This window comes from Chlamydotis macqueenii, chromosome Z (genome assembly GCF_036417535.1).
Source record: "Chlamydotis macqueenii isolate bChlMac1 chromosome Z, bChlMac1.mat, whole genome shotgun sequence".
Classification (NCBI taxonomy): Eukaryota; Metazoa; Chordata; class Aves; order Otidiformes; family Otididae; genus Chlamydotis; species Chlamydotis macqueenii.
The window spans coordinates 81277487-81304973 of NC_141593.1; the positions used below are offsets into that span (position 1 = coordinate 81277487).

The 27487-nt window shown below is 37.7% G+C and overlaps 1 protein-coding gene across 1 annotated transcript in view; it reads right to left on the reverse strand.

The window, feature by feature from the left end:
* The window catches only part of KIAA0825 (KIAA0825 ortholog), a 242011-nt gene that overhangs the window by 172310 nt on the left and 42214 nt on the right, over positions 1–27487 (reverse strand). The window contains 2 exon segments of the mRNA XM_086770627.1: positions 16870–17539; positions 22429–22597. Coding sequence (XP_086626753.1) covers positions 16870–17539; positions 22429–22597 — 839 coding nt within the window.

Below are 27487 nucleotides of genomic sequence, written 5' to 3' on the forward strand. Positions count from 1 at the left end.
AAATCTCTTGCAACTGAGGAGCTATATAGCAAGGATTATGAAAGAACCTAGATAGAAAGAGTATAAGTAACATTTAGAAACAAATTTCAGATGAAACAGTCAAGAATCAGTAACACACACAGGGTTTTGCCGTTTCGTTGCACAAATAATGTCATTTGGTTAACAGTAAATATTTAGATTCTGATGCTGATAATTCAAGATGAGCATGTAGTACAAACACACCCTACAAAAGAGCACTCATCATCATTTTCAACAACCAGGTTTAGTGATACACTTACGTAAAAGATTAATTAGAAATCAGCAAAAATGGCATTTATTTTTGTGCAAATGAAGTGACACACACACAAAAAATTCAGATAGCTATTTATTTAGACTTCTAATAGCATTCTGAGGCCTCAGAACTTCTAAATTGCGGATAAACATGCTGCCTTAAATTACTTTTATTGTTGTATCTCAGGCTTGAAATGCTAGACTGAAAACAATTTTAGCTCAGCTGGCTAGCAAACCACTCTTTCTACGAACACACAATAAAAACACATGACTAAACACTTATCTTGGAAAATGAAAATCACAACATTCCAAACAAGTAAACGGTAACTTTACTAAAAACTGAAGTTTTTAATATAAAGTTCTGAGAAGAGACAGCAATAGAAAATAATTTTCACTTAGACTAACTTTAAGAAATGCTAGTGCAAAATATACATCTAATTTGAAAAATTACAAGCACCTCAAATACGGGTGGCTTAGAAACGAGAGTCTCTATATATCATAAATCTAAGAGTAGCTATAGTGGGCTCAGCCATGAAGTCTTTTATCCAGTATCCTGGGCTTGGACAGTGACTTAAAGAGGAAGACTAAATACAAATATAACAAGGAAACCACATACAGTATTTTTTCCTCAGAGCTTACCTAGCTCTTGACCCTTGCAGTTGGGCAGCTTTCACAAGCTTACATTAATATTCTGTAGCAGGTTTCTATTTCATCAATTTGTTCAGTTACTCTTTCACCTCACGTAGATTTTTGCCATCCATAACACTGTGCAGAAAGAAGTTCCACAGTTTACCTAAGCTCTGGGCTAACAAATACATCATTTTGTTTGCTTGAATATTTCATCTCCTAGCTTAATCTGATGCCAACTAGTTTTAAGAATCAGTCAACTACTGACAATTGTTTATTTTTATAATGCCCTCCTTCATTTTATAGTCATCTATCATATCCTACCATCTTAATTTTGTTTTCAAACTGAAGAATTGTGGCTTGCTTATTTCTCCTTATATGGAAGCTGTTCCACATATTTTATCACCTTCTTGCCCTTCTCTAAGTCTTTTCTGCTTTTTTCTACAACAACAACTAAAAAATATGCCAATACAGGATATAGGCTAGTGAAACAGACAGTATCAACACTGTAAAAAGTGACACATAGGGATGACGAGTGAAAGCAGGGAAAACTTTGCAATACTAACAGTTAAATTAATACTTCATCTTCTAATAAGATAAACTAAATCCATTATAGCGCTAATTCTACTCAATATTAATCACAGAATCACAGGACGGTTTGGGTTGGAAGGGACCGTTAAAGCCCACCCAGCCCAACCCCCCTGCCAGGAGCAGGGACATCTCCAACCAGATCAGGTTGCTCAGAGCCCCGGCCAACCTGGCCTGGAATGTTCCCAGGGATGGGGCATCCACCACCTCTCCAGGCAACCTGGGCCAGTGCTCCACCACCCCCATTAATTCCAAAAAAAAGTTAGCATGTCATTCAAACACCAAGGTTAAATTCAGTGTGGACACAATATGTCTTGACCATTGAATTTCAGTCTTCTCTTAGGTATTTGTATATAAAGATACTTTCTGCAAAATAACGTGACCGCTCAGTAGCTCTTAGGAATAAAAACCACGGTATTGGAGAATTTCACTTCACCAGTCATGAAGTTGGTAAGTGCTCATATGAATTCTAAGCCAGCTAATAAGTTAATTAAAGCATTTTTCAAGCAACATAGAGCAAAAGACATAAATTCAATAAAGTTGTTGATGACAGTACCTGAGCTTCTTCTACATAGTCAAATTCCATAGCAAGATATCTGCCTTTATCTTACCACTTAAAAAGATTTGCTCTTATCTCTAAAAATGAAGCAGCATGAGAAATAAGGCTCTGCTCGATTGAAATGACCTGTGCACACCTGCTAACTTGTGATTTTATAGCAAGTTCCAAAAGTGGTACTTTGCTCAAAGATGTAGCTCTTGAAACCATTAAATAAAGCGTTTCCAATTTCCTTGGTTATAACCTGGAAGCATTTAAAATCTCAAAAGGCATAAGAAAATATGCATATAAATGAATCCCATAATGCTAATGTAACTTTTCTGATTTTTTTTTTCTTTTTTTTTTTAAAGCATGGCACCTTATAGGTTGTAAACAATGTGGCATTCATAACATCTCAAAAAACTGAATGGCTAATTCCGATAATTTCTACCCATCCAGGGATTTGACACAGTAAAGTGTGCTGCAGAAATCTCTGCATCACAGGTGAGCTGGCTGTGGATGTTCAAGAACAGCTACACTATGACAGCACTGCTCTCAGATTAATTAGCCTTACTACTCAGCGTACAGAGCCGCACGGCTAAACTGCTTCTGAGACTCATGATGGAATCCTTGGAAAGCAACCTGATGACTGGCTTCTTCAGTGATTACAGCGGGGATTTCTCCCTCAGCAGGAACCAAGGGTTTAAAACCTTTTAAATCAATTTTACTATAAAATACTTTCCCAATACATTAAATATCATTCCCCTGCCCCCATTTATAAGGCTCAATTTCATATAAGATAGATCTACAATATTGTTCTACAAGGGGCACAGGATTTCATCCAATAAAGCTATATGACGAAGAAAATTGAAAAAGTGTAAAATTAAACTGAAAATCTAACTACAACCTGTGTACAAATAACAAAGCCTTGCATAAATGGAACTAACATTCAGTTAAAATCTGACAAGAAATAGCCTAATAAAGCAACAGAAACTCAGCTACTGATAGTCACTGTGTACAGGGATATTTCAAGGGGTAAATTTTCAAAGCAGTGTGCCGGAGTTACACCCATAAATTCCATTAACAACGTGTTCCTCAGCTCTCAGCAATATTAACTTTTAAGTGATGCTATAACTATTATAACAATCTTGCATTTATGACAGCATTCATCTGCACACTACCTCCTAAACAGAGCTTGTATATAAACTGTATTACTCTTTCACTTGCATTTAGTAATGATATATTCAATTTTTATGGACATCTGCTCACAGTTTTCTCAAACTACATGTTGGGATATGTTTTTTAATGTAACTGCTAGGTTTTCATAATTAGTATTGCTGGATATAATCACTAATTTCCTCATACTGCAAGAGGCAACTTAATATTTCTGTATAGCATATATAATACACTATATCAGAGAGAACTAAATTATTACAAACAGTGCCAGCAGTTTTCTATACACAGTACTTAAGATAATTATAAAAAATCATCTCTATTACTGCATGCTAGCATTTTTTTAACAGTTTAATTTGGATAGGTTACAAGATACATTCAAATCACACAGATACAATTACTGCAAACCCAAGAAGCTATAAAATGTTCCCAACCAAATCCCTTTGACCCTGTTAATGTCTGTTCCTTGTTAATCTAAGGCAAACATTGTTCATGGCGTGCAGTTGTTATTGAATATGAAAAAAAGAAAGGAAATCCCTTAACAGTTGTTATTTATTCCAGCATTTACTGACTGAAAGTTAAGTGCCGTTTACAAAACAGAACAGATGCAGATGCTGACAAAAAGGTAAACAATTGTTGCATGGCTTGCTGCCAGATTCTAAGCCAATATATTAAACACCAAGTGAAGCACATTTCCCCTATAGATTGCACTTATTGCCACTTCATTTCCTATGTGCTCTGCCTCTCCATCGCTGCGCCTGGCACTAAGCTATTTTCAGTTCTTTGGTGACCCCTGAGGCCCAGTGCTACCTCACATAGCCATTAGCGAAGGGAATTGCATGTGTCTGACACGGCCTGAAACCAATTATTTGATATTTTCTTCAGAATGATGCCCAACTCTGTTGGGAATGAGCAATCATGAAATAATTTACCTCCTGATTTAATTTTTTCCTGCACAAATTAGTTGTAGCCTGAGCTAGCTATACACAGCTGCCTGTGACATATCTCTGTCTTATCAAGATTCTACTTGAAATGATGAAAAAAGGAAGCGGGGAGGAGAGTTGAATAGAATAGGTTGGGGAATCCTGCTTTAAAAAGGCATTGACAAGTTTATCAGATATACTGATCACATGTGCTCTCCGCTGATTGAAACTGACAGACCCATAAAGAACTATCAGCGCAGCAAAGGAAACCGCATGGATGCGAACTGTTACCCGAGTGTTTAAGGTTTTTTAAACACCTGTCTGGCTTCGCAGCTCCCTGTTACTTCCAGCGAAACCCAGGGGTGCCAGGAGAATCTGTAAAGCAGCTTATGCAAACACACTACATCTTGGCTTATTTTTGTCCCTTTTTAAAAAAAAATGGTCACAGATCTAGACAGCAAACATTTTCTTATTAGATATCACCATTAACTTGTGACTTTTGTAAGTGCTTGTACCATACATCCATTCTGTGCATGTGTCAAAAAATGCAGTGAAGTAAAGGATCTCAACTTACGTATAAACATGGTAAGCATGTATAAATTTGCATATATTTAATCAAGAGAGTGTGTCTGTCATAGAAAGAGGGATGTCACTGCCAGCTATTAAACAGCCTCAGTGAAGACTACACTAATCTTTCGAAAGAGATTCGCTATACATGAAATTTTAATCAAATCTGCTCCATAATGTCTTCCCAGGTAAATGAGATCCGTTTTCACCTCACTGTGAAGGCTGATTCCATATCAGGTTGCTAGATGTTTGCTACCAAATGCTTAAGTCCTTTGTTAACACTGAGTGTAGAGGTCTGTCAAAATTAAATCTTCACTTGATATCACGTTCACGGACAAACTCATAAAAGGACACAGCAGTGCTGGAAACCAAGACCAAGAACATCTGATCATGCTCTGGTATCAAATTTGTGTAGTAATCTCGAGCAAATCATCTCACCAGTCTGACTCCTTGATAGCATACAGCTACTTTACAACTCTGTTGAACAAATTCCAGAGACTTCCTCAAGTTCTCTGAGGATGAAGTTCCCAATAGTAATGTTTAATAAAAACGCTTTATACACAGATACCTATCTCAGCTTGCTCCAAAACCAGAGAGGCTCAAACTGCTTCTTAATTTTCAAAATCACACGTATCTTCTAATAAATTACAAGACATTCCAATTACACAGTGTATTTTCTGGTATACAATGACATTTTAAAGAATTCATATGCAAAGAAATTAATTAGCCTCTGGATTAAAAATAACTAATTATGGGCTCATTTAAGGAACTTAACAGCTGGTATCCCACCACTTTCTGATAATTATTGTAATAAAGAAATAGCAGACGTTCTTAAACTTTCTCTTTATTAAAGCCATCAGAAAACTTGCAGATAGACTATATTTGCAGTTGTTTATATCATTTATGGAGGGGAGGGTTTAGGTGCTACTCTATAAGTGACAATCTCTTCTGAAGCCGTGACTGTAGGCAAACAGTCCTCTTCTGAGAGGACGTTTTCTCCAGAAAACTGCAAGAATTATCCTACAGCAAAATGCTACTCTTTGTAATATTTGTCAGTAGGATTGGAACCATATTGTGGACTTACCAATGATAGAAACTGGTTCCACATACATTTTTAATTTTTTTTTTTGTCTACACTTTGGGCTGAGGGATCCACTCTTTTCCCTGAAGTCTTCACATACATGCATGGAAAACACCAGAGTGTTCAAAGAAAGCATAAAAGCCGAGGGAGCCTCCAGCAACCTGGAGATAGCACCTATTTTGAAACAGAGGAGTCCCTGAAGAACTCTAAAAAGGTGACCATCTTCTTCAATCTCTGCTGAAAGAGGAATTAAGTACTGCCAGGTCAGTCAAACTTTCTCACGAATTCTAACTTTGATAGGACTTGCATATGTTTCCCTATAAACCATTCAAAACATTTGGCTCATAAAAGGCAACTGTAATTTGTATTTGAAAACACAGTAATTAACATACTTATTTTAATCTGATTTCAATTTCTTTAATGTCTGCAAACATAAATATGTCTGGTTGCTTCGTTTCTATCCTCTCCATTTACACTCACAGCAGAATGGCTGGGTGTCTCACAGATCGGTTCATTACACCAGACCCACTCTATTAAAATTAGATCGTTAGGAACTTTCAACCAATCAGAAATTTCTATCAAGTGTTCATCATTCCTTTGTGTAGTCTACACACGATATTATGTATTTCCTTAAATAATAGATTAAAGTGCCTCTGTCACTTACGTTTCTCTTCTTGGAATTTCCAAGATATAACAGAGGCAGATAGTGACAGCTTTTGTTCTAATAAGAACATAAAATTCTCAAAAAATTACTTATAAAGCTGGAGTCAATACTCATATTTCTGCTTCCTACCTCTTTACATTTCAAAACCTTAGTTAGGCAAAGTCACCACAAAGTTCTCATGATTACTTATACAAGGAATATAAAAATTGGAAATAAGTCTAGGCATAGAGGAAAAAAAGGCAGACATTTAAAAACTTACAGAGAACTAACTTTGGAACTGCATAACCTTTTAACAAATATTTTGTAGAAAGGCTAGAATACAAATGAAAGATTAATCACACACCAGCACAGATGTATACATCTAGGTTCCTACTCACTGAGCTGAGACTACACTGTTAAAACATCTCTTTATAGATAAGCTGATAGTACTGCGTGTAACAGAAGACCCAATTTCTGTGCTACACTGAAAAGGAAGCTCTTCTCGAAAGTCTGAGACGAGTAACTGAGCAAATTCCCAACAGTCCGCAACATTTAGGGGTACTACAACTCTCCAGAGCACTGACTGCTGAATTGCTAACCAAGAAATTGGACTGAGTTATAACCATCCTTGCTCTCTCTAGATCAGACCGATAGGAATATCTCCACTGCCTTGCTTTACTCAGCAAACATAGTGAAAAGTTTTATGAAATGACTGAAAGCTTTGTTTTGCAAAAAACTCTGTAGACACAGCAGCCCCTTGATTGAAGATGGACGGCTTTTTAAAATTCATAAGCCTAAGGCACAGTGAGGAGATTCAGGTTCTAAGTTACCGTGTAACATCCATTTTGTGGACGTGACACACTCCCAATTTAAACACATACAATTTTTTGCAAAACAAACTATTGTGGCTAAAACAATTTTGCCCTTCCAAAGTTAAATTTGCTCTCTGAGTACACATTTTGTGACAGAAGATGTTCTCTGTCTTGACAAAAATCACAGCCAGGACCATCTAATTATCTTGTGAGTACATGACGGCAGACGCACATATTGAGAAGACCCCTGTAAAAACTTTCTTTTCAATCAATACTGCAGGAGCCTCTTTAAAATATATTTTTGAAGTGTTTTCTTATCTGCTATAGTTCTACACACTTTTCTTTATACAGGCATATATTCTGAAGTAAAACAGCCTAGCTTTGTAATGCTTTCTCAGATTTTGTCACTGTTTATTATTAAACAGAATACTACAGAATATGAATCTAAAATTGACCTCTGACCACTCACAAAGTATCAGACTGGAGAGTAAATCACTTTCATCTTTTAAACTTGGGAGGAGAATGCAATAATTAGAGGGCATAGTGAGTTAAATGCTCTCTTCATGCTGAGGAAGAACATGCAGGTGTGCTGAGAGAGCAAAAAGGAAGATAATTAGTTGGTTGCTAATTGTGGACATTTTGAAAGCAAAAAAAAATACCAAGAAAGGAATTATGCCCCTTTCAGCCTCTACAGAATTCAGAAAACAGATTCGAGTTCCTGTTGGAAAAGAAGTGGAAGAACTTCATTACGACACAAAAGTCTACAAGAAATAAAACCCAAAAGAGCATCAAGAATTTAATGTTTAAAAATACAGAAATAATTGAAAAGTAAAGCAAAGGTTTACTTATCTTATTAAATAAACAACATGATAATAAAATTTTAGAATGGGCATCTTTTCAACGTAACAAAGAGTCAATAATGAGATTTCACTGCCGGTCTTCATATCACAGGCTTAATAACACATTTCAAGCAACTGCTCTAAAAAGCAGGAAGGCATGCTACCAGCTTTGAAATTCTGTCACTTCAATTGACATTTCAGTAACTTATATATTGTTATCTTACCCCCCACTACAAGCTTAAAAAGTAACAAGCTTAATGCTTTTGTAATCTTTATGAAAATGTCATTCTCCCACTAGAAATACATTTGTGGTCCTAGCGTATTATGTTCATATGGCCTTTAAAAGAGTACTTCTTTTTTATTAAAACTTCAGCTCTGTATGTTCAAACAGATGGTTTTATTTTCTCCTCAGTACTACTCATATTTCCATTTAATATAATTGTGCAGTAGAAATCAAATACAATACTTGCAAGGAAAAGAAATAAATAATATGTGACAAAGAGGCTATGAAACACATTATTTCCTATATTAAACGCAAAGACATATATTTTATTTCCCCTGAGTAACAGGATCTTGTTTTGGCTGTCAAAATTTTATAGGCTTCCCAAAGAACAAAGACAACGCAGAAATCTGCGTCATATCTGTATGTCCACTGGTTTTAGATTCTAACTTCCTGTTACAAATTCCAACGAACACCGTTTGCTCCATTATTATAAATAGGTGGCAATCAAACCTACTGAGTAACTTGATACTGACTGGTTCATAAGACAACATTTCGGATCATTGGTATTTATAAACTAAAAAATCTAATGACATCATCTGCATTTTAACGCAATCCGTATGAAGTACACATTATGTTTGCTGATGTCGTCGTGTTTTCTGTGAATGCTATCTGTGTATAAAAGGAGTGCTATGGTTTTACTTGATACATCCAACTTACCCATCTCTCATGAATGAAGACTGTAGGGTTTTTGCCTCCACCTGTGTGAGATATGGGGAAGATGGTGCCACACATCACCATGTATAGTGCAGCTCAAGGATTCAGTAGTTGCAAAGCCCATTTGCACACAGGTACCATTCTTCCCAGCAGCTGCCCCATATCTTGCTTTATACAGGCCCCTAAAGCCCTGTTTCTAGAAAAGCTATGTTACCAGGCACTCTGCAGAGTGATAGAGAGCAGAAACAGAAGGGAGAAGGAGATGCCAAGCAAGCAGAAATGCAATGGAAGCACAACAGGTACTGTGGGAACAGAAACAAAACCAGTATGTCCATCAGCAGGGATGAGCAGGTTGCCGTATGCCTGCTGCAGTGAGACAAAGGGTGACGTTCTAGTTTCTGTTATCATTCCTTCATTTTTGTCTTTATAATGTCTAAAACTCACTACAATAGGTATGTAGGTCTTCAAATATTTTAAAGGGTAAATTAATGAAAAACCCTTTAAATAAAACTCCATAATTAAGTTTTAAAATTTTACATTTCTAAAAAGTTTTTACCCTTAGCAACACACTACAGATGGATTAGATGACCTTTAAAGGTCCCTTCCAACCCAAACTATTCTATGATTCTACGATGTAACTGAAAACTTGCCTGTACTAATGCAAGGATCTGGGCAACATAATGAACTTGAACAGCGTCGGCAGCATGTGATACTGAATATTATAATCTGTAATCCATATGGGCTACTACCAGCACTTCAGAAAGATGAAACAGAACTTTCTAGGACAGAAGAGTAGCAAGCCAAGTGACTGAGACACTTCCCCTTTCCGCCTAAAAATTCTAAAAAGTCAACTTCAACAATGGGCTACAGATAAAACACGATGGAAAAGCAATTGTAACTATAACGTAAATGTTGTAAACTATCTGCTATAGATCGCAATCTGGACAGAAACCTGAAAAAGGGTGCAAAGACATAAATATTAATTACATGAAACCAAGTCTGGAATTCTTTAATTTCCAGATATAAATGGGAGAATAAATTATACTAAAGTTATTGAGTCCCAATTACTCCCAGACATTATTAACTGCTTTTTTTCACCATGCTGTCACTAAACCAGCAGGTATCAATGCTATTTTAGGCATATTTTTCATAGATAAGATGAAGATCACAGAAGATTGGTTGTAGGCAATAATCGTGGCTCAGAAGATCACAAACTGACTGAATTTAAATTAAATTGAAGGATAAAAGCAAGTCTGAAATTAAGTTGCTTTATTTCAAAGGGAGGAAATTATAAACTAGGGGAAATAAAGCCACGTGCACATGAATGTAGAGGAGAAATAAAATGTAAGTCAAATGTGCAAAGACCAAAACTCGTATTTCAAGTTAGCTGGACAGCAAATTGCTGTGAATACATAGGGATAAGTGACCTCAAAATAAATTTTTTTTACCAAGTACTTTCATTAAAGTACCAAAGTTACCTTCAATTCAGCAAGTTAGTCTTGTTTCTCTTCTTGCTCTCAACTCCACTGCACAAACGCAGCTCCTCTAAGCAATATTGAGTTCTTCCACTAAGTTTAGAGATATACCATACTCGCATTAGGTGTTCCATGAACACAATATATTCCTTAGGAACTCATGAATAATTAAAGGTATTAAGTAAAAAAATCATAATTTACATCACAGTTTGCATTTGAATATATCTTTAGAATAGAACGGAAGTTGGTCATATTCCAGAGAAACAGAAGAGGAAGAAAGCCTGCTGGACATGTAAGTAGAAGGACGGTATACTGGGGTAAAAACGCAAAATATTAATATTACAATATATCAGTGAAGGTGATTTAATTACTTTGTAGCTAAAAATGTACTTAGTCAAATGAGCATCACTTCAGTTCACCTCCACTTTGCATTATTTTCTTAAAAACAATCCACTGCTGATTCTGATGAACATGTTACCGAGGGCCTCAGATTTTAAAACCTAATTTCATTTAATATTTTAAAAGTTATTAATTATGTAAATACACTAGAAATATATTTTGTTGGCGAACGCCATTAAGTTTCAGAGTCCATTTAAGGGTCTCTGGCAAGTTTGTGACTAAATGAAAATACTAAGCCAATGAATTGGAATGTGTTACAAAAAATAAAACTCAAAGCTCTAATCTCTCTTTAGATTTAAACATAGGAAATTTTAAAATAGTCTAATTAGTCTACTCACAGAGACTCAATAGAGTCTCTCTCTTTATACATAAAATCATACAAATAAAACAAAAAAAACCTGCCACTAATACATAAAGTGTGTATAATTTCATGGTTTTTAAGTTTCTTTGGCTGTTGTCTTATCACTTGTAAGAGTAGCTGTTTCCTCATCTCAAAGAGATGAAGGATTGAGATAGGTCAGTAATGCCTGATTAAACTAGCTTAACATTTCTGTAAAGAAAGAAACATGAAAAACGTTCAAAAAGTAAAAGTACAATCCACATTTAACAGATGTACTGTAAATAATTTTTGAAAAATACTACATTGGAAATTGAATCAAAAAATCCTAAGAGATAAGCCGAAAACCAGCTGTCTGCATGCTAGCTATGTTAACAGATACATACTGCTTTTAATATTTCTTTAAATGCTGTAACATTTACAACAACTTTTAAAGGCACATATGAAAGGCAGAAATAGCATCTTACAAAATTCTGTCAAAAAGTATTTGGGAGGGTTTGGGAAATACTTCTTGGATGTAATCTCAGCAGATTAGAAACACGGATGGTGTGCTGAGAGTACACAGAGAAATTATAACCATGCCAGATAAAAAACTATAAAATTATAACCATGCTAGATAAAAACCAACCAAATACTAATGGTTGAATCCTGCACAGTTAAAGGTAATCAGACTGACTGATTTACCTGGGAAAAGGACCCAGTTATAACATAAAACCACCCTCCTCCACTATGGTTCATCATCAAAGATGCCAAGTTGCAAAGAATTCGCCTCTTTGCACACACCATTTCGCCAGCTTCTCTCTCAAATCATGCTCATCCTCAGTCCTGATAAATGGATTCAATCTCATTATAGTACTTAACAAATAACTGTTCTAACACAGTATGGAAACAAAAATGTTAATTCCTTACTTCACAAATAGATTGCTACCTATGAAATATTTAAAAGATTTATAACTCTGTTAAAGCTTGTTATAGACTGCCTATATTTTCCTGACAGAAGTAGGTCATCTATATAAGGTTTTCTGAGGTTCTAGCATTGCTCCTTTGTGTTGTGTTTCAAAATAACAGAAGTTATTTTTTCCTCTCTATATAGTAGGATCAATCATAGCAGTTCTTATGGAAAGAAAAAAAAAAAACAACAAAACAACCCAAAAGTTAGAGATGTGCACACGCCTGCAAGGGTATAACCTTATTGCTACCATGGAGACGTGGTGGGATGGCTCCCATGACTGGGGAACCCAAATGGAGGGATATTCGTTCTTTAGGAAGGACAGGCAGAGGAGATGAGGAGAGGGTGTCGCGCTCTATGCCAACCATCAGCTGCAGGGCAGGGAGCTCCACCTGGGGACAGAGGAGGAGCTGAGTGAGTGCTTATGTGTCAGGATAAAGAGACAGTGGGGACATGGGACATTACAGTAGGGGCACTTGCCCGGGAGGACAGAGCAGATGAGGCCCTCTATAGACAGACAGGAGCAGCCGCGTGGTCACAGGCCCTGGTCCTCATGGGGGGCTTCAGCCACCCCAACGTCTGCTGGAGAGACAACACAGCAGGGCACAGGCAGCACAGGAGGTTCCTGGAAGGCGTGGACAACAACTTCCTCCTGCGGGTGAGAGAGGAGCCAATGAGCAGGGGTGCCATGCTCGACCTTGTGCTCACCAACAGGGAGGGACGGGTGGGGAACACGGAGCTCAAGGGCAGCCTTGGCTGCAGTGACTGTGAGATGGTGAGTTCAAGATCCACGGGGCAGCGAGGAGGGTGTACAGGAAGCTCTCTGCCTTGGACTTCAGGAGGGCAGACTTTGGCCTCTGCAGGGATCTGACGGGCAAAGTGCCACAGGATACAGCCCTGGAGGGAAGAGGGGCCCAGGAAAGCTGGTTGATATCCAAGGAGCACCTCCTCCAAGCTCAGGAGCAATGTATCCCAGTGAAGAGGAAGTCAGGCAAAAAGGCCAGGAGGCCTGCGTGGATGAACAAGGAGCTCCTGGACCAACTGAAAACCAAAAAGAAAGGCTACAACGAGGGGAAGCAAGGACACGGAGCCTGGGAAGATTACAGAGAGATTGACCAAACAGCCAGGGATCAGGTAAGGCAGGCTAAAGCCCTGACAAAATTACATCTGGCCGAGGATGTCAAGGGCCACAAGAAAACCTTCTATAGGTACATCGAGGATAAAAGGAAGACCAAGGAGAATGTGAGTCCTCTCTGGAAGGAAATGGGAGACCTCATTACCCAGGACATGGAGAAGGCTGAGGTACTCAATGACTTTTTTGCCTCTGTCTTCACCAGCGACAGCCCTAGCCATGTTGCCAAAGTCACAGAAGGCAAAGGCAGGGACTGGGAGAATGAAGAACCGCCCACTGTAGCGGAAGAGCAGGTTCAGGAACATCTGAGGAACGTGGAGGTGCACAAGTCCATTGGACCTGATGAGATACGTCTGTGGGTCCTGAAGGAACTCGTGGATGAAGTTGACAAGACACTGGCCATCATATTTGAGAAGTCGTGGCAGTCTGGTGACATTCCAGCTGACTGGAAAAGGGGACAAATAACTCCCATTTTTAAAAAGGGAAAGAAGGAAGTCCTGGGGCATTACAGGCCTGTCAGCCTCACCTTTGTGCCTGGCAAGGTCATGGAGCAGATTCTCCTGGAAACCACGCTAAGGCACATGGAGAGCAAGGAGGTGGTTGGTCCCAGCCAACATGGCTTCACAAAGGGCAGATTGTGCCTGACCAATGTGGCGGCCTTCTATAATGGGGTTACAGCATCGGTGGACAAGGGACAAGCAACTGACATCATCTACCTGGACTTGTGCAAGGCATCTGATGCTGTCCTGCACAAAATCCCTGTCTCTAAACTGGGGAGACATGGGTTTGACAGATGAACCACTTGGTGGATAAGGAGTTGGCTGGATGGCCGCATTCAAACAATTGTGGTCAATGGCTCCATGTCCAAGTGGAGACCAGTGACAAGCGGCTTTCCTCAGGGGTCGGTATTGGGCCCAGCCCTGTTCCATGTCTTGGTCAGTGACGTGGAACATGGGACAGAGTGCACTCTCAGCAAGTTTGCTGATGACACCAAGCTGTGTGGTGCGGTCAACACGCTGTGTGGTGTGGTCCTTTGATGGCATCCAGAGGGACCTTGACAGGCTGGAGAGCTGGGCCCGTGCCAATCTCATGGAGTCCAACCAGGCCAAGGGCAAGGTCCTGCACATGGGTTGCAGGAATCCCAGGCACAAATCCAGGCTGGGCAGAGAATGGATCAAGAGCAGCCCTGAGAAGGACTTGGGAGTGCTGGTGGATGAAAAGCTGGACATGAACCAGCAATGTGCACTTGCAGCCCAGAAGGCCAACCGCATCTTGGGCTGCATCAAAAGCAGCGTGGGCAGCAGGTCAAGGGAGGTGATTCTCCCCCTCTACTCTGCTCTGGTGAGACCCCACCTGGAGTACTGCGTCCAGCTCTGGAGCCCCCAACATCAGAAGGATGTGGAGCTGTTGGAGAGGGTCCAGAGGATGCCACGAAGATGCTGAGAGGGCTGGAGCAGCTCTGCTGTGAGGCCAGGCTGAGAGAGCTGGGGCTGTTCAGCCTGGAGAAGAGGAGGCTCCGGGGAGACCTGAGAGTGGCCTTCCAGTGCCTAAAGGGGGCTTATCAAAAGGTAAGGAGAAACCTTTTAGCAGGGTCTGATATGACAGGACAAGGGGTAATGGTTTTAAACTAGAAGGAGGTAGATTCAGACTGGACATAAGGAAGACTTTTTTCACTATCAGGGTGGTGGAACCCTGTCCCAGGTTGCCCAGAGAGGCGGTGGATGCCCCATCCCTGGAAACGTTCAAGGCCAGGTTGGCCGGGGCTCTCAGCAACCTGATCTGGTTGGGGATGTCCCTGCTTCTGGCAGGGGGGTTGGACTGGGTGGGCTGTAACGGGCCCTTCCAACCCAAACTATTCTATGAGTCTATGATTTTTTTTTTAACAGGGATCCAATTTATTGGCTGAACCAGACCAATCTGTAAGGGAGGTCCCAAGATGTACTTCACCATCTTCCTCTGTTCTTTTCAATATACAATAGAACCCTGCACTGGAAATCTGTCCTGATAGATGTGCTGGCACAGAAATTTGTAAAGAACGTATCTTGTAGCAAAGAAAATTCAAGCAGAGGAATTACTGTTTTAATAGATCGAAGGACTGTTCTCTTCCTTCTTGTAATACAGAAGCAGTTAATGTGTGTTTTTTGAGAGAGCCATCCTTACGGTCAATTTAATGTCTGTGTCTTATATATAAAATGGAGATAACTGAACCTCCCCGTATTTGTGAGCTGCTTTGAGACTGAAAGAAAAAAATAAGTTACAAACTTTCAGTTACCTACCAGTAATTTTTTTTTTGTCAGTGTATCCTTTCACTGACTCCCGTCTCATTATGTAACTCAAAGACACATTTCTTGCCATTTATTTCAAAACCCAACACCAGTGACACTACTTCTCCCTGTTTCCCACCACCACTCCATCCCACTAATTTATCAGCTTTACTTTGAACCTCTCATCCTTTCACATTATTTGTCTGCCTGCCTCCTCCCCTACCTTACCTTTCATATGTTTCACATATTCCTCCATGTTTTGGCTCCTGTTGAAAAATTATTTCTGTATTTCTTCCAGGGGAACTTCTAGTTGACTTATATTAACATGTATATGATTTTAAAACTCACAAGAATATGATTTTCTTCTGCATAGACCTGGCAAATCATCACCTCACTCATCCTTTGTGTGTGTTGTACAACAAAAAAAGATCTATCCTCTGTTTCTGTATTTTTCACATTATTCTAAACTTTTAATGTTTTCTGTCTGCAAACTACTTCACCTTTATGGAAGGCTATGTTTTAAACAAACAGTTCTTGCACAGAGGAGTGCTCAAAACTCTGCATTGAAAAAGCAACTACATACAATCACGGAATTATATTATCAAAGTTTCCATTCTGTACTATTTCTTTCTAACACTCTGATTCTTCCCTTTGGAAATTAGCACATCAGACTCATCAACTGTAAAAATAAAGCACGGAAAATACTACACCAATAATAATTTCTTTTCTGCCTTAAATTCCTTAGAACAAGAAGAAATGACCAGTTACCACTGTCTAACTTACGGTACTTTCACAAGAAGACTAGAAAACGTAATTTTATTTTTTTTTTAATTAGAATCTGCAGAGTAGTCTTTTGGATCAGCTCTGATGTGTGAATTTGTGTGTTATTTCATGGTCACATTATCGTACGGACTTTCCTATGATCTCCTTTAAACCTCTCATAATTCAAAAAAAGTGGAGGTAGAAGAGTGAAGACTTTATGTTTTTTTAAACCTGGATTAAATAGTTCATATTCTAGTATATATTTCAGCAGTTAGAATAAGTTAGACTGAAAAAAATGACTATGACAGGACAATGTTATCCAGTGAATTATAATGAGGCTTCTACATATATAAGACACTCTCCCTTACTTTAAAACCTTTTTCATCACAACTTTGACACAGTATATAATTCAACTGCAGTAATATGGTTAAAACATAAAGCTGTAATTAATAATCTCAAGCCTCTCTCTTCATAGGAAATAATCAAGTATGCTGAAAAAAAAGTTAGTCATTAAAATAATATCTAACTACAATGAGCATAAAACAAGGCTACTAACCCACAGCATGAACTGTTCCTCTATGCTTCTTTGAAATCTTGTTTGCCTTAACTATATGTAGAGCATTTTCTTTGAACTGCAGCTCACAAAGTCTTTCAAGAAGAACTGTTATTTCTTCAGTGATGGTATCCAGGTAAGTTTCATTAATAAACTTCAGTGACGAAGAAGGATCAATAGTTCCACTCAGTATATACAAATCCTCTTTTATCATTGTGCACAGCGTGGGTATGGAACTTTGGTAACCGTGAACCACCTTATCAAAATTTGTTTCACCACAACTAGACAAGACACAATTCTGTAGAAGATCACTAACCAGTTTATGCTGCATATTTTGATACTTCGCTAAGACTTCTGATTCAGGATAAAGAAACAAAAGTTGCTGTATGCACTGAGTTTTAAACTCCACTTGTTGCTGTAATGCATTAGTACTTGTTTCCTCTTGACTTTGCAGTTTATTTACTAAAAATCGTCGGAGACGCAATCTCACATCATCCCAGAGAGATTTCGCATCCATAGTTGAATTATCCTCAACGGCATGAAGGGAAGATGTCAATTCAAAAGACGTCCCACTTGGAGTACAGGGAAATGAGACACCACACTGACTAGAGAGATCCAGAAGGAAGTGAAGTATTGTTTCTTCTTGATTTTGCTCATTCTTCAGCAAGTTTTGCTAATAAAGGTAAATCAGACAGTATTTTAGAAATGGTTTGTTAATTCTGGTTTGTAAAATGAACAGCTTAATGCGTACCAATTGTTTCCAGTGCTAAGTATCTTACCAGCAAATAAGAGAATCAAATGGATATATAAACAATGCAAATAACAAAGCCTGTTTTCCCATGAATTTATGTGCTAATCCATCTCCTTGCCTACCTGCTCCAATAACTCACATTTTTCTTCCCATCTTTCTTACACCCTCAACCTCTTTTCTAAATCAATTCTAACCCACAATTCAAAGGAAAGCTTTGGAAACCTCATTAGGTAAGCCTTGGCAGCCTGTTTGCCGTGGTCCACACACACATCTTTGAAAGAAAATGGCATGAAAAATTACTCAAGATTTACACAGATAATGACAGGTTTTGCTCACAAAACCAAGACAGGAATTTATAAAATGAACCATTGTTGCTTTCTATGTTCTGGCTCAGTAGGTTACCATCAAAAAGGCCATTCTAAGGTTAAAATAATCTTCCCAGGACCCCCGTAAAGAACTAAAATTGAAAACTTGTTAAGAACTGGACAGGCTTAGATCACACAGGGCAGAAGAATATGAAGCTGTGTGTCCTGTCAAAGCAAGATGGAGACTGATACATTAACAATATAGTGATCTCAAAATACATCTCAGCTATATGAGTTGAAGAAGGAGGAAGCCAGTTAACAAAGCAGCTGAAACCACAAGGATGGATGTGCTGTTCTTACTTAATCTGAGCCTGAAGAGGTGCCTCTTAGTTCAGGGTCAGGACCTCTGATCTTAGAGCTGCCTGAAGTTCAAGAAGCGATGCAGAAAATAGCAGGTCCTCTTCTCACAGTTCTGTGCTTTCTACTTGTCCCAGAAGAACACAAATTTAAACAGCACTCTGCAGCTTTCCTCAATATGTATGAGGCCAACCAGTTGCATGAACAAGGCACGTCCAATAGATGAGCAGAAGGCAACCCCAAAGTCGCGTGGCCGCTGGATACCAAAATCTCCTTCCTCTCTCAGACGAAAAAAAAACCACCACATTTCCCACATCCTCAACATTTTTCCTCCTGCAGGTTGGCTTTGGCCACAATCCTAGGCCCCATCAACTTTTTACTTGTAAAGACCTGCTGCCAGTCTTCCAGCTGCACTAGAACAGGCTACAGATTTCCCCATCACAGTCATAAGAAAACAGTGAAACTGGTGGTACACTTGATTTTCTAGGTTTCAGAAACCAAGCAGGCAAGCCCTAGGTGAATTAGGATCTAGAAGCCCTCTCACTTGTTCCCCCATCTCCTGTCGCTTCCCTCCAACAGAGAGAATGCATGTCCTTTATCCAGGTCTCCCAGCTATACTCCATCCTATTAAGCAAGGCTGGTAAATAAACTGTCAGCAACCTTCCAACTTCAGAACTACTGATTTATTTAATCTATAGTATTTGTGGAAACGATACGTTTTCTTTCTTTTCTCATTTTGAAAGAGAGAGAAATAAATCAAATTTGAGTATGGTATTGCTTATATATAGTAATTACCAAGTACAAAATATTCAATTTTTCTATTGTAGCAAGCTTTTATCAATAGACAATTTATGAAAATATAAAAGAGACAAAATTTAGAACAAACAATTCAGTGGGCTCCCCTCCTGTCCCTGCTTTCGAATCCCCAAAATTTTCAAAGTCAGAAGTTGTATTCTTTGTTCTGGATGACTTAAAATCACTGCACTCTTATGGGAGAAAACAAGGGTTTAACCGTCCTACTAGCCTTTACTCTGGAGTGCTCCATGGTGAAAATTAAAAAATACAAGACTTGCACCACAGTAGGAAATTCTGAGAAAAAGACAAAGAGCATGATTGCCTCCTGTAAAGGACAGTCTTAAAAATATCAGACTAGCTATTTTTTCTTCCACTTTACATCTTTATTTCAGAATGCTTCCTGTGATTTTTTTTTTTTTTTTTTTTTGCTTAAGAGCAGGAAACACACGCGGAAGACCGAATAATAAAGGAAATTAGCAGTAAGATGCCATCCCATAAAAGCATGTGCATGTGATAGAAATATGTGTAACTAGTTAAAATCGTAAATCACACATATCAGTACGCACATACATAAAGCTGATTTGACTTTCTTTTTATCATCTGCTGAAGTACTCTAAAAAGTTCTGTGGCCTCAAAGAGAACGTGTTTCAGTGTGTAAACTGAAACCCTAATCACTAACCACTGTGTTGAAGAGCTGAGTCTCCAGAGGTAGACTTCTGGAGTTTAAAGTTCTTTTTTTTTTATGAATCATGCTCAAATACTATATTCCGAAATCAACCAAACAAGAGAAGCTGTCAAAACTGTGAATGTAACTGATGCCTCTGGATGATGAACCCAAAGTGTCTTCCAAGCAAATCCCTACTGTTGTTTTTTAAGGTTAAGCAGAAACATTTTTATTCATGAAAGCCAACAAGAATCTAAGATTCAAGCCCTTTGCAACTTAAACTAAAGCATTAAAAAAAAGGGAGCTCGCAGATGCCATCTTAAACCTGAGTGTTACTCAGAAAAAGAGCCCCTGAAGCGAACTTTGAAGCGCTGAAAACAAAGTGTCATCAGGTCTCTTTGAACATTTCCTATATTGACACAGGCTTTTCTATTTAAAAATTAACCTGTAAAAATACTTCAAAAGATGATGCCAAAACTATTCAAAAGAAAAAGATCCAAATTAGTATCCAAAGGTTTTAGACAAGCATGAAAAATTCTCTTAAGAACAGAAAGTTAGTGATAATAATATACAGGAAAACATTCGTGGTCTGCGGAATGGACTACTATCTGTTATAGATTGCTACCTGTCACATCAATAAACAAATTCAATAAGACTAAGATTTTGTTTGAAAAATATTTTTCCATTTGTTCAGCAGGAATAGAATTTAATGAAGATGTGTACAAGCATATATGCAAATACAAATGCATGCTAACCATAAACCTCAATACAGCACCTCCGCCAAACCACATACAAAACTTTGCTTAGTTTTTTTTTCAATTGTTCCAGCAGCTTGAAATATAAACAAAATCCCTAACAAAATAAACACAAATAATTAGGGATATCAATGAATAGGGATACCGTCCTGAAGCAGAAGGAAGATGTATTATATGATACTTTTAATCAAAAGCTTGCAAGTGAGAAATTAAGTCAATTGAGTAATTAGTTCAATGATGGAGATATGCATTTAAGAAAGGTCAGATCGTAATAATCTCATTAATGCTGAATATTATTGAAAATAGTTTACTGCAGATCTGTTTATGGAGCTACAGATTACCTACTGCTAGTATAACTTCTTACAGACCGACTGTCTATGCTAATACACACACTTTTCATCTCTAGCCCCATCTACACAACAGGCTGCGTTACCTAAGAAGCTGTGAGCCTGGAAACAGTGACGCCCAAGCACCTGAGCTCCACAGACGTTTTCCTGGTAAGACTTAAAGGCTTCTCACACTTTGCTGTCTGTTTAGCCGCCTGTCACAGAGCCATTCTCAAGGCTTAACTGGACACTACAGCCCAGAGCCAGACTGTCATGCAGTCAGTAAGCTCCTGGGAAGTGGAAGAGCTAGAAAGCATATTTTGTATAAGATATACCCGAAGTATTCCAGAGACCGGGACATCCTGGTGTTTCCCAAACAAATGCCGCCACCTGGTGTTCAGGTACATGGCTTGAACAGGCCTTGGAGAACGAAGAAAGCAGGGAATGGACACAAGTCAGTCATGACTGCCATGCCCTCTTCTGAGGGGGTTTAAGTACGGATCTAACTGGACTAAGAGGGACAACGTAAGTCAGCATTTTCTGGGATTCTCTCATTTTGTCTAGATCAAGTATGACACGTAGCAGCCTTTCATACCCTTGAGTGGGGTGATTATTAACAGCAACATTCATACCGAACACTTGTGTTAGAAGGGGATAAAATAACAACTCCGCCTCACGAACATTAAAGACCTGGGTTTCTCAAGATGACTTCCTCATTTGTCACATCTTAATATCCAGTGGATTCAAGGGTGACTGAAAGATCAACATCCAGTTTTAAGAGTTAAAAAGCTGAGAGGCGATAGGATGAAGCTTGAGCTCTAGCCAGGAGATAGTCCCAAAGGAGAAAATAACTCCACTTCTCCACAGCAGTTTTCCTCTGCCCATACAGCAATTCTTAGCCTAGAGGCGTTCATGGCCTACAACTAAACCATGATAGGAAGTGACAAAGAATAACGTATACAGAGTTTATATACAAACTTGCAGGCTGTCATTTACTGAGGTATCACCCCTCACTTATCTAGCCAATTCAATTTTCCAGACTTTCATTTTCACATATATATTCTAAGGTTAAATTTCAATAAAACATTTTGATAAAAATGCCTTCTGAAATAACAGAATTTTTCATTGAAGGGAAATTTTATTTCTGGTTACATCTAGTTGTACGACTTGCTAGGCTAATGGACGCAGCTCCACACTTCTAAATAGGAAAAGCAGTAGGAAGTCAATGCTTAAATAACGCATAAAGTACAATAATCTGTACTAGGTAAGTTAAATTCATACTGATAGAAGTGAAGAACAAGCAGTAACAGTAACAGCCTCAGTGTAGACAGTAACAACACGTGTTTATAAAACAGTCCTAGCAATGCTGAACACGTGGTAGTGTCATGAAAAGATTTTGTCCCAAGTTTGCCTATTAAGGCACAGCCAAAAGAAAACTTAACCCCCTGCTGCGGACATAAAAACAGCACTAAGTTTTATAATAAAACTTCTGAACTATCCTCACCACAGTGACAACTGAAATGAGAAATCTAATCAACCTCAAACTCCCCACCCCCCATCACATAACCAACTCTCCGAAACATTAGCATCTCTAGTAAGCAATTTTTACCAGGGTCCTCAGGAACTCCATCAGCTCTCCATGGTGTGTAGGGGAAGGTCTGAGAGAACTAAAATTGCAGTTGCTCAGCCACTGAAGGCAGTCGGTTGTGCTTTGTAGGATTTCATCGGTACATATTTCATTTACTTCTGATTGCAGGTCTTTAAGACACTGCTCTATGCTAAAGAAAAAAAACAAAAACAAAAACAGAAACAAAAATCTCAGGCTTTTTTCATTACTTGAAGATAGAAGCATTGTAAAACTAAAAAAGACTTCAAATTAATGTAACACTAATCCTTCTCCTTCATAGATTACATTGCTCTCACAAAATACAGCCTGAATTTGCAGGATTAACATTTAAATACAGCTGAGCTAGAGCTAAAATAAATTTCCTTCAGGCCAGACTGCATCATCTTCTGTAAAAGTACTGCCTCACTTCTCACACAATCTTGTACTTCTTAATAAAGCAGGTAGTGAGTAAGACATCATTCAACCCAAGATTTGGTCCTTGGTGCTTAATTAGCCAAAGCAGAGAATATGAACTGAGTCAACTACCATATTCAAAGGTGAATGTGTCATTTTACTCCTTTAGCAATCAGCAGTTGTTTTATAAAACATAACATATATTAACGACTTCTTAAAGAGCCATTGACATCGCAGAAATGCTGAAAGGAATTCTAGAGTCAGTTGTGCTGAGAAAGCAGATCTTTTCTTTCTTGTTTTTGTCATTTGAATATTTGAAAGAAAACAGAGTTTCTTTTCAAGGAGCTGATCTGCTCCTTAACATTCATCTAGACTCATAATTCTGTTTACGAAATCAGATGTGGCTGGTACGGTTATTACAGGGAGGGATTTCAGTTGCAAAAATGAGAACAACTGAATATCCAAAACTATTTCATTTCTATTTGTGCAGACACTTCCAGGAAAACAAGAAAGAGAAGAACTCAGAAAAATTTAACTCTAACATATTTTCCTACAAAAAAAAAATCCCTTTTCAGTATTTCAGAACTACTTTTTTAAAAAGCAATGCTTAATATTTTATACAGTTTCAGTTAGAGAAATAGTATTGACTAGACCTAAGCTTAATACAAACCAAGCCAACAATAAGACTGATGGCAGTTTTGGTTTATTGAAGTGCAAAGTGAGTCTCACTGCTATCTGAATTTTATTTTGGAGTATATTAGTTATTCCATTTACATTCTTACAGCTGATAAGGGATACAAGATTTAGCAGAAATTAAAATGTAGTTCTATCTCTGTAGAGTTACAGGATTAGATGAGACTCATCTCTTCACAGGTATTTCAAAGTCAGATATTTTTGATCATATTACTTTCTATCTTCATTATATCAATCAAACAACAAACTTCCCTATTATACTGCCATTTGCCTCTCTGTTTTATAAAGATGAAGTATAGCTGCTTTTCTTTTAATGATTTCTAACATTTTCAAACTTGACTAGTTTCGGGGAAAAAAGACAAGAACAGAAGATTAGAAAAGAGGACAGGAAGAGGAGAAAGGGTGAACGAGAGGAAAGGAAATAAAAGAAATTAGAAAACAAATTAAATCTTTAAGTGTATTACAATATAACAAAATACCAACTTTAAAACCTCCCGTTTTTTATTTTTTTAAAAAAAGGAAATCTATTTTTTACAATTAGTAACCTCGAATAAAGGTTCTACTCTGTGGTGAGAGTAATTTTTCACGAAATGTCATCTTTTTTGAGGAAAATATCTTTATTAAAAATATAATCTGCTTTGAATATGACATGTAAAAAAAAAATCTTAAACCCTAATAACCCACTTCAATTTGTAACAAGAAACCAGTAACAAAAGGCCATTCTGCATATCACCCACTGACTACACTTCCTCATTTAATTCTGCCTACAGTACTGTTTTCAGGATATGGAAGAAGTATTTTTTTGATTTTTTTTTTGTTGGATTTTCTCCTTTAATGAATGATTTTTATTCTTTTACAGATGTTATGCAATGTACCCCAAATTATTTCCTACTAGCTGTCTCATTCTGATCAACAGCAGTAAAGTAAATCAGTGTCATCCATACCTTTGGGAACTGAGTCTGTTAGTTTGAACTGACATTTTGAAAACAGTGGAAAAAATCAAGCAAATGATCACACTAAATTAAGTTCAGAGATAAACAGTAGTCTGCGTTTTCCTTTTAACAACAAGCACAAAAGAGATAAGTGTATTTTTTTTCTGCAAATGTCGTCAAGACTCCTCATCTATGATAGGTTTCGCTTTGTGCCTTTTGTTTCTTTAGAATACAATACTAACTAATAACAAGCTGAATATGAAAACTGCATCAACTACAACTACAGAATGCAAGGACGATCATAAGAATGTAAATGCAGAAGTCTAGCATTTTGAATGTCAGAAAAAAATATATAAATTGTTTCTAAAACTATGACTACACAACTTCTAAAAAAATTTCATCAGAATAACTAGGCCATTCTGAACAGCTTATTTCCTTATATACAATGGTATTCATTAAGAATTACAGGTGTATTTGTTGTATGCTTAAAACACATGAGGTAAAACATTCAGATTTTATCTACTCTATCAAAATGAAGTCACCACATTTTACAGCTGCATTATCTTCAAAAACCAAATTCGGGAACTACAACTAATGCTAAAATATATCAAAAATATTTAAACTTATGAATACATAGGTGGCACATAAAATACTTCTATAAAATTGACACAGAAGCCTCTTAAGACTTTGCTGAGCATGACCGAGTTCAAAATAAAGTGCACTGAAACAAGTATCTTCCTATCATCAAAGGGCGTTACAGGAGCACGAAGGACCTCCAGTAAAAACAACTGCTCTCTGCCTGTGGCCCACTCGGGTTCCTGATAGGACAGCCCAGCCAGGAATACCAATTCTAAACTTGTCAAAACACTGGCATGTATCTTTTAAACCTGCGAAACCTGTTCTCAGGGACTGTGAAACTAAAGGCCTTGTTCATACACCTCGGGCACTATCAAAGGTTTTTATTGTGGCGTGCTGAGGTGTATGATTGAATGACAATCACACCCGATAGATTACAGCATTGTGCATTGTAAAAGGGACTACTCTTGTTACTCTGTGCCAATCCACTTCAAACACACTCATCTTTAACATAGGAATCTGTGTGCGAGCCAACAAACTACAAGCTAAGAATAGGCTACAGCTTTCTCAAGACCAGATATTTGGTAATTTGTCCCAACACTGATAAATGGATTAGGTGGATAAATTTCAGTGGCCCTTCCTGTAGGTACAAATCGTGATAAGTCTATTCATTTTATTTAATCCTCTTATTATAATAAAGTAAACATTGAATTAGGTCTAAAACTCACTGAATAAAAACATTGTATTTTCATCCTGTCTACTTATAGCATACTGTAGGTAAATATGGTCTCAAAAACGTTGCTATTCTTCTAAGATTTTTGTCAACACTTAGTATTACATGAACATCGTTACTTAAAGATACTTATTCCTTTATATGAATTACATAATTAAACAAAATATTTAGGAATTTGGATACCACTGAAAAAAACTCAAACATTTTAGTGTGCATTATCTGAGTTTGGAAAGCCATAAATTTAAATAAGGGACTGCCACCAAACAGGACTAAAATTATTCTCACTGTGTAGGCTAGGATTTAAAACTATAATTTCACATCAGTGTAGGGAGAATGAGACATTGATTTCCCTTTGTAGAAAGGAAACTCGCTGAAGTTTTTTAAAACTGTAAAAAAATTAGGATTTTGATCTGAAAAATTTGCTTAACGTATTTAATTAATTTTATTGTTAAAAGTACAATTATAAAAAGCCACATGGAGTGTTAAATTCCCTTCCCCCCCCCCCCCCCGATAATCTTTTTTTCATTAAGGCTTAACCACAAATATATTTTAGTAAGTTCAGTGCAGAAAACAAGGTCCTTTTTTTGAACAAATTTAGGCATCAACTCAGATGATGTCAACTGACACTATACGTGTATGATGGGAGCTTAAATCGTCTCAAAATCATGTCCGGGCAATGGAAAAATACAACCACGTCTGTGTGCAGCCCTATCTAAATAAAGAATATAAAATATGAGTACAACAAGGAAATTTGACATAATTTAGCCCTTAATGCTTTTCCCCAATATACTATTGTTAACTGGTTCTCTGCTCCATATGTATGTTTTTTGAAACTCTAAACCTTAATGATGAAGTGAGGCATACAAGTCACCTTTCAGGTGCTCAAGTACCAACGTTGAGACAATACTGAACCTAAACAGAAGGGGCTTAATTTTTCAATTGGAAATTAGCCTACTGGTATTACATTAGAATGGCTGTTCCTGGTCAGATGGAAGGTCTCCATGTCTCCGTGTCTCTGACAGTAGTCATTAGGAGATGCCAAAGAAGAAAAAGAAAAAAAAAAACAAAAAAGAAAAAAACTCCCAAGATTTCTCAGAATATATTCATTGTATCCAGTAGTTTGTGACACAAGGACTCAAATCAGATAGTGTTCTAGTATTTAACAGCCCTCAATTAATTTTTCTTGCACAGATGATTCCACTTTTCTTTGAACCTGTGGAACTGTTCAGACACAAACAGAAAAAAAATTCAAGCTACTAAAGAAAGAGTGGAATATAAACACTCAAATAAAAGATTAACCTTTCTGTGTAGCAAAGAAATCCAACAGTTATGCTCATACGCATTTTTGTGAAATTGACCGATTTTTCAAAAGAGAAATCTTTAGTCTCACACAGAGCACCTTGAGCTTATGTGGGCATATCAATGCTTGCAGTTAGCACTACTGGTACACCATCACGCCAATGTAAATGACTTCACCGAAATAGCCTCTCCTTTCTACAGGTGAGGGGTTTCTTTTTACGTACTAAGCAAAGCTCTGTTGTGTTATCCATGTCCACACTGGAGTGCTTTTCTGGAGCAGCATGTCAATACCTTTGGGTAAATATTCCCACCATAGAGAGATAGTCTCAATTCAAGAACTCCTTGGTGCTCTAATTTGCTAAGTTAACAACAGTTTTTAGGAATAGCCCAATCATGTGGAAAGGCTGCTTTTTAA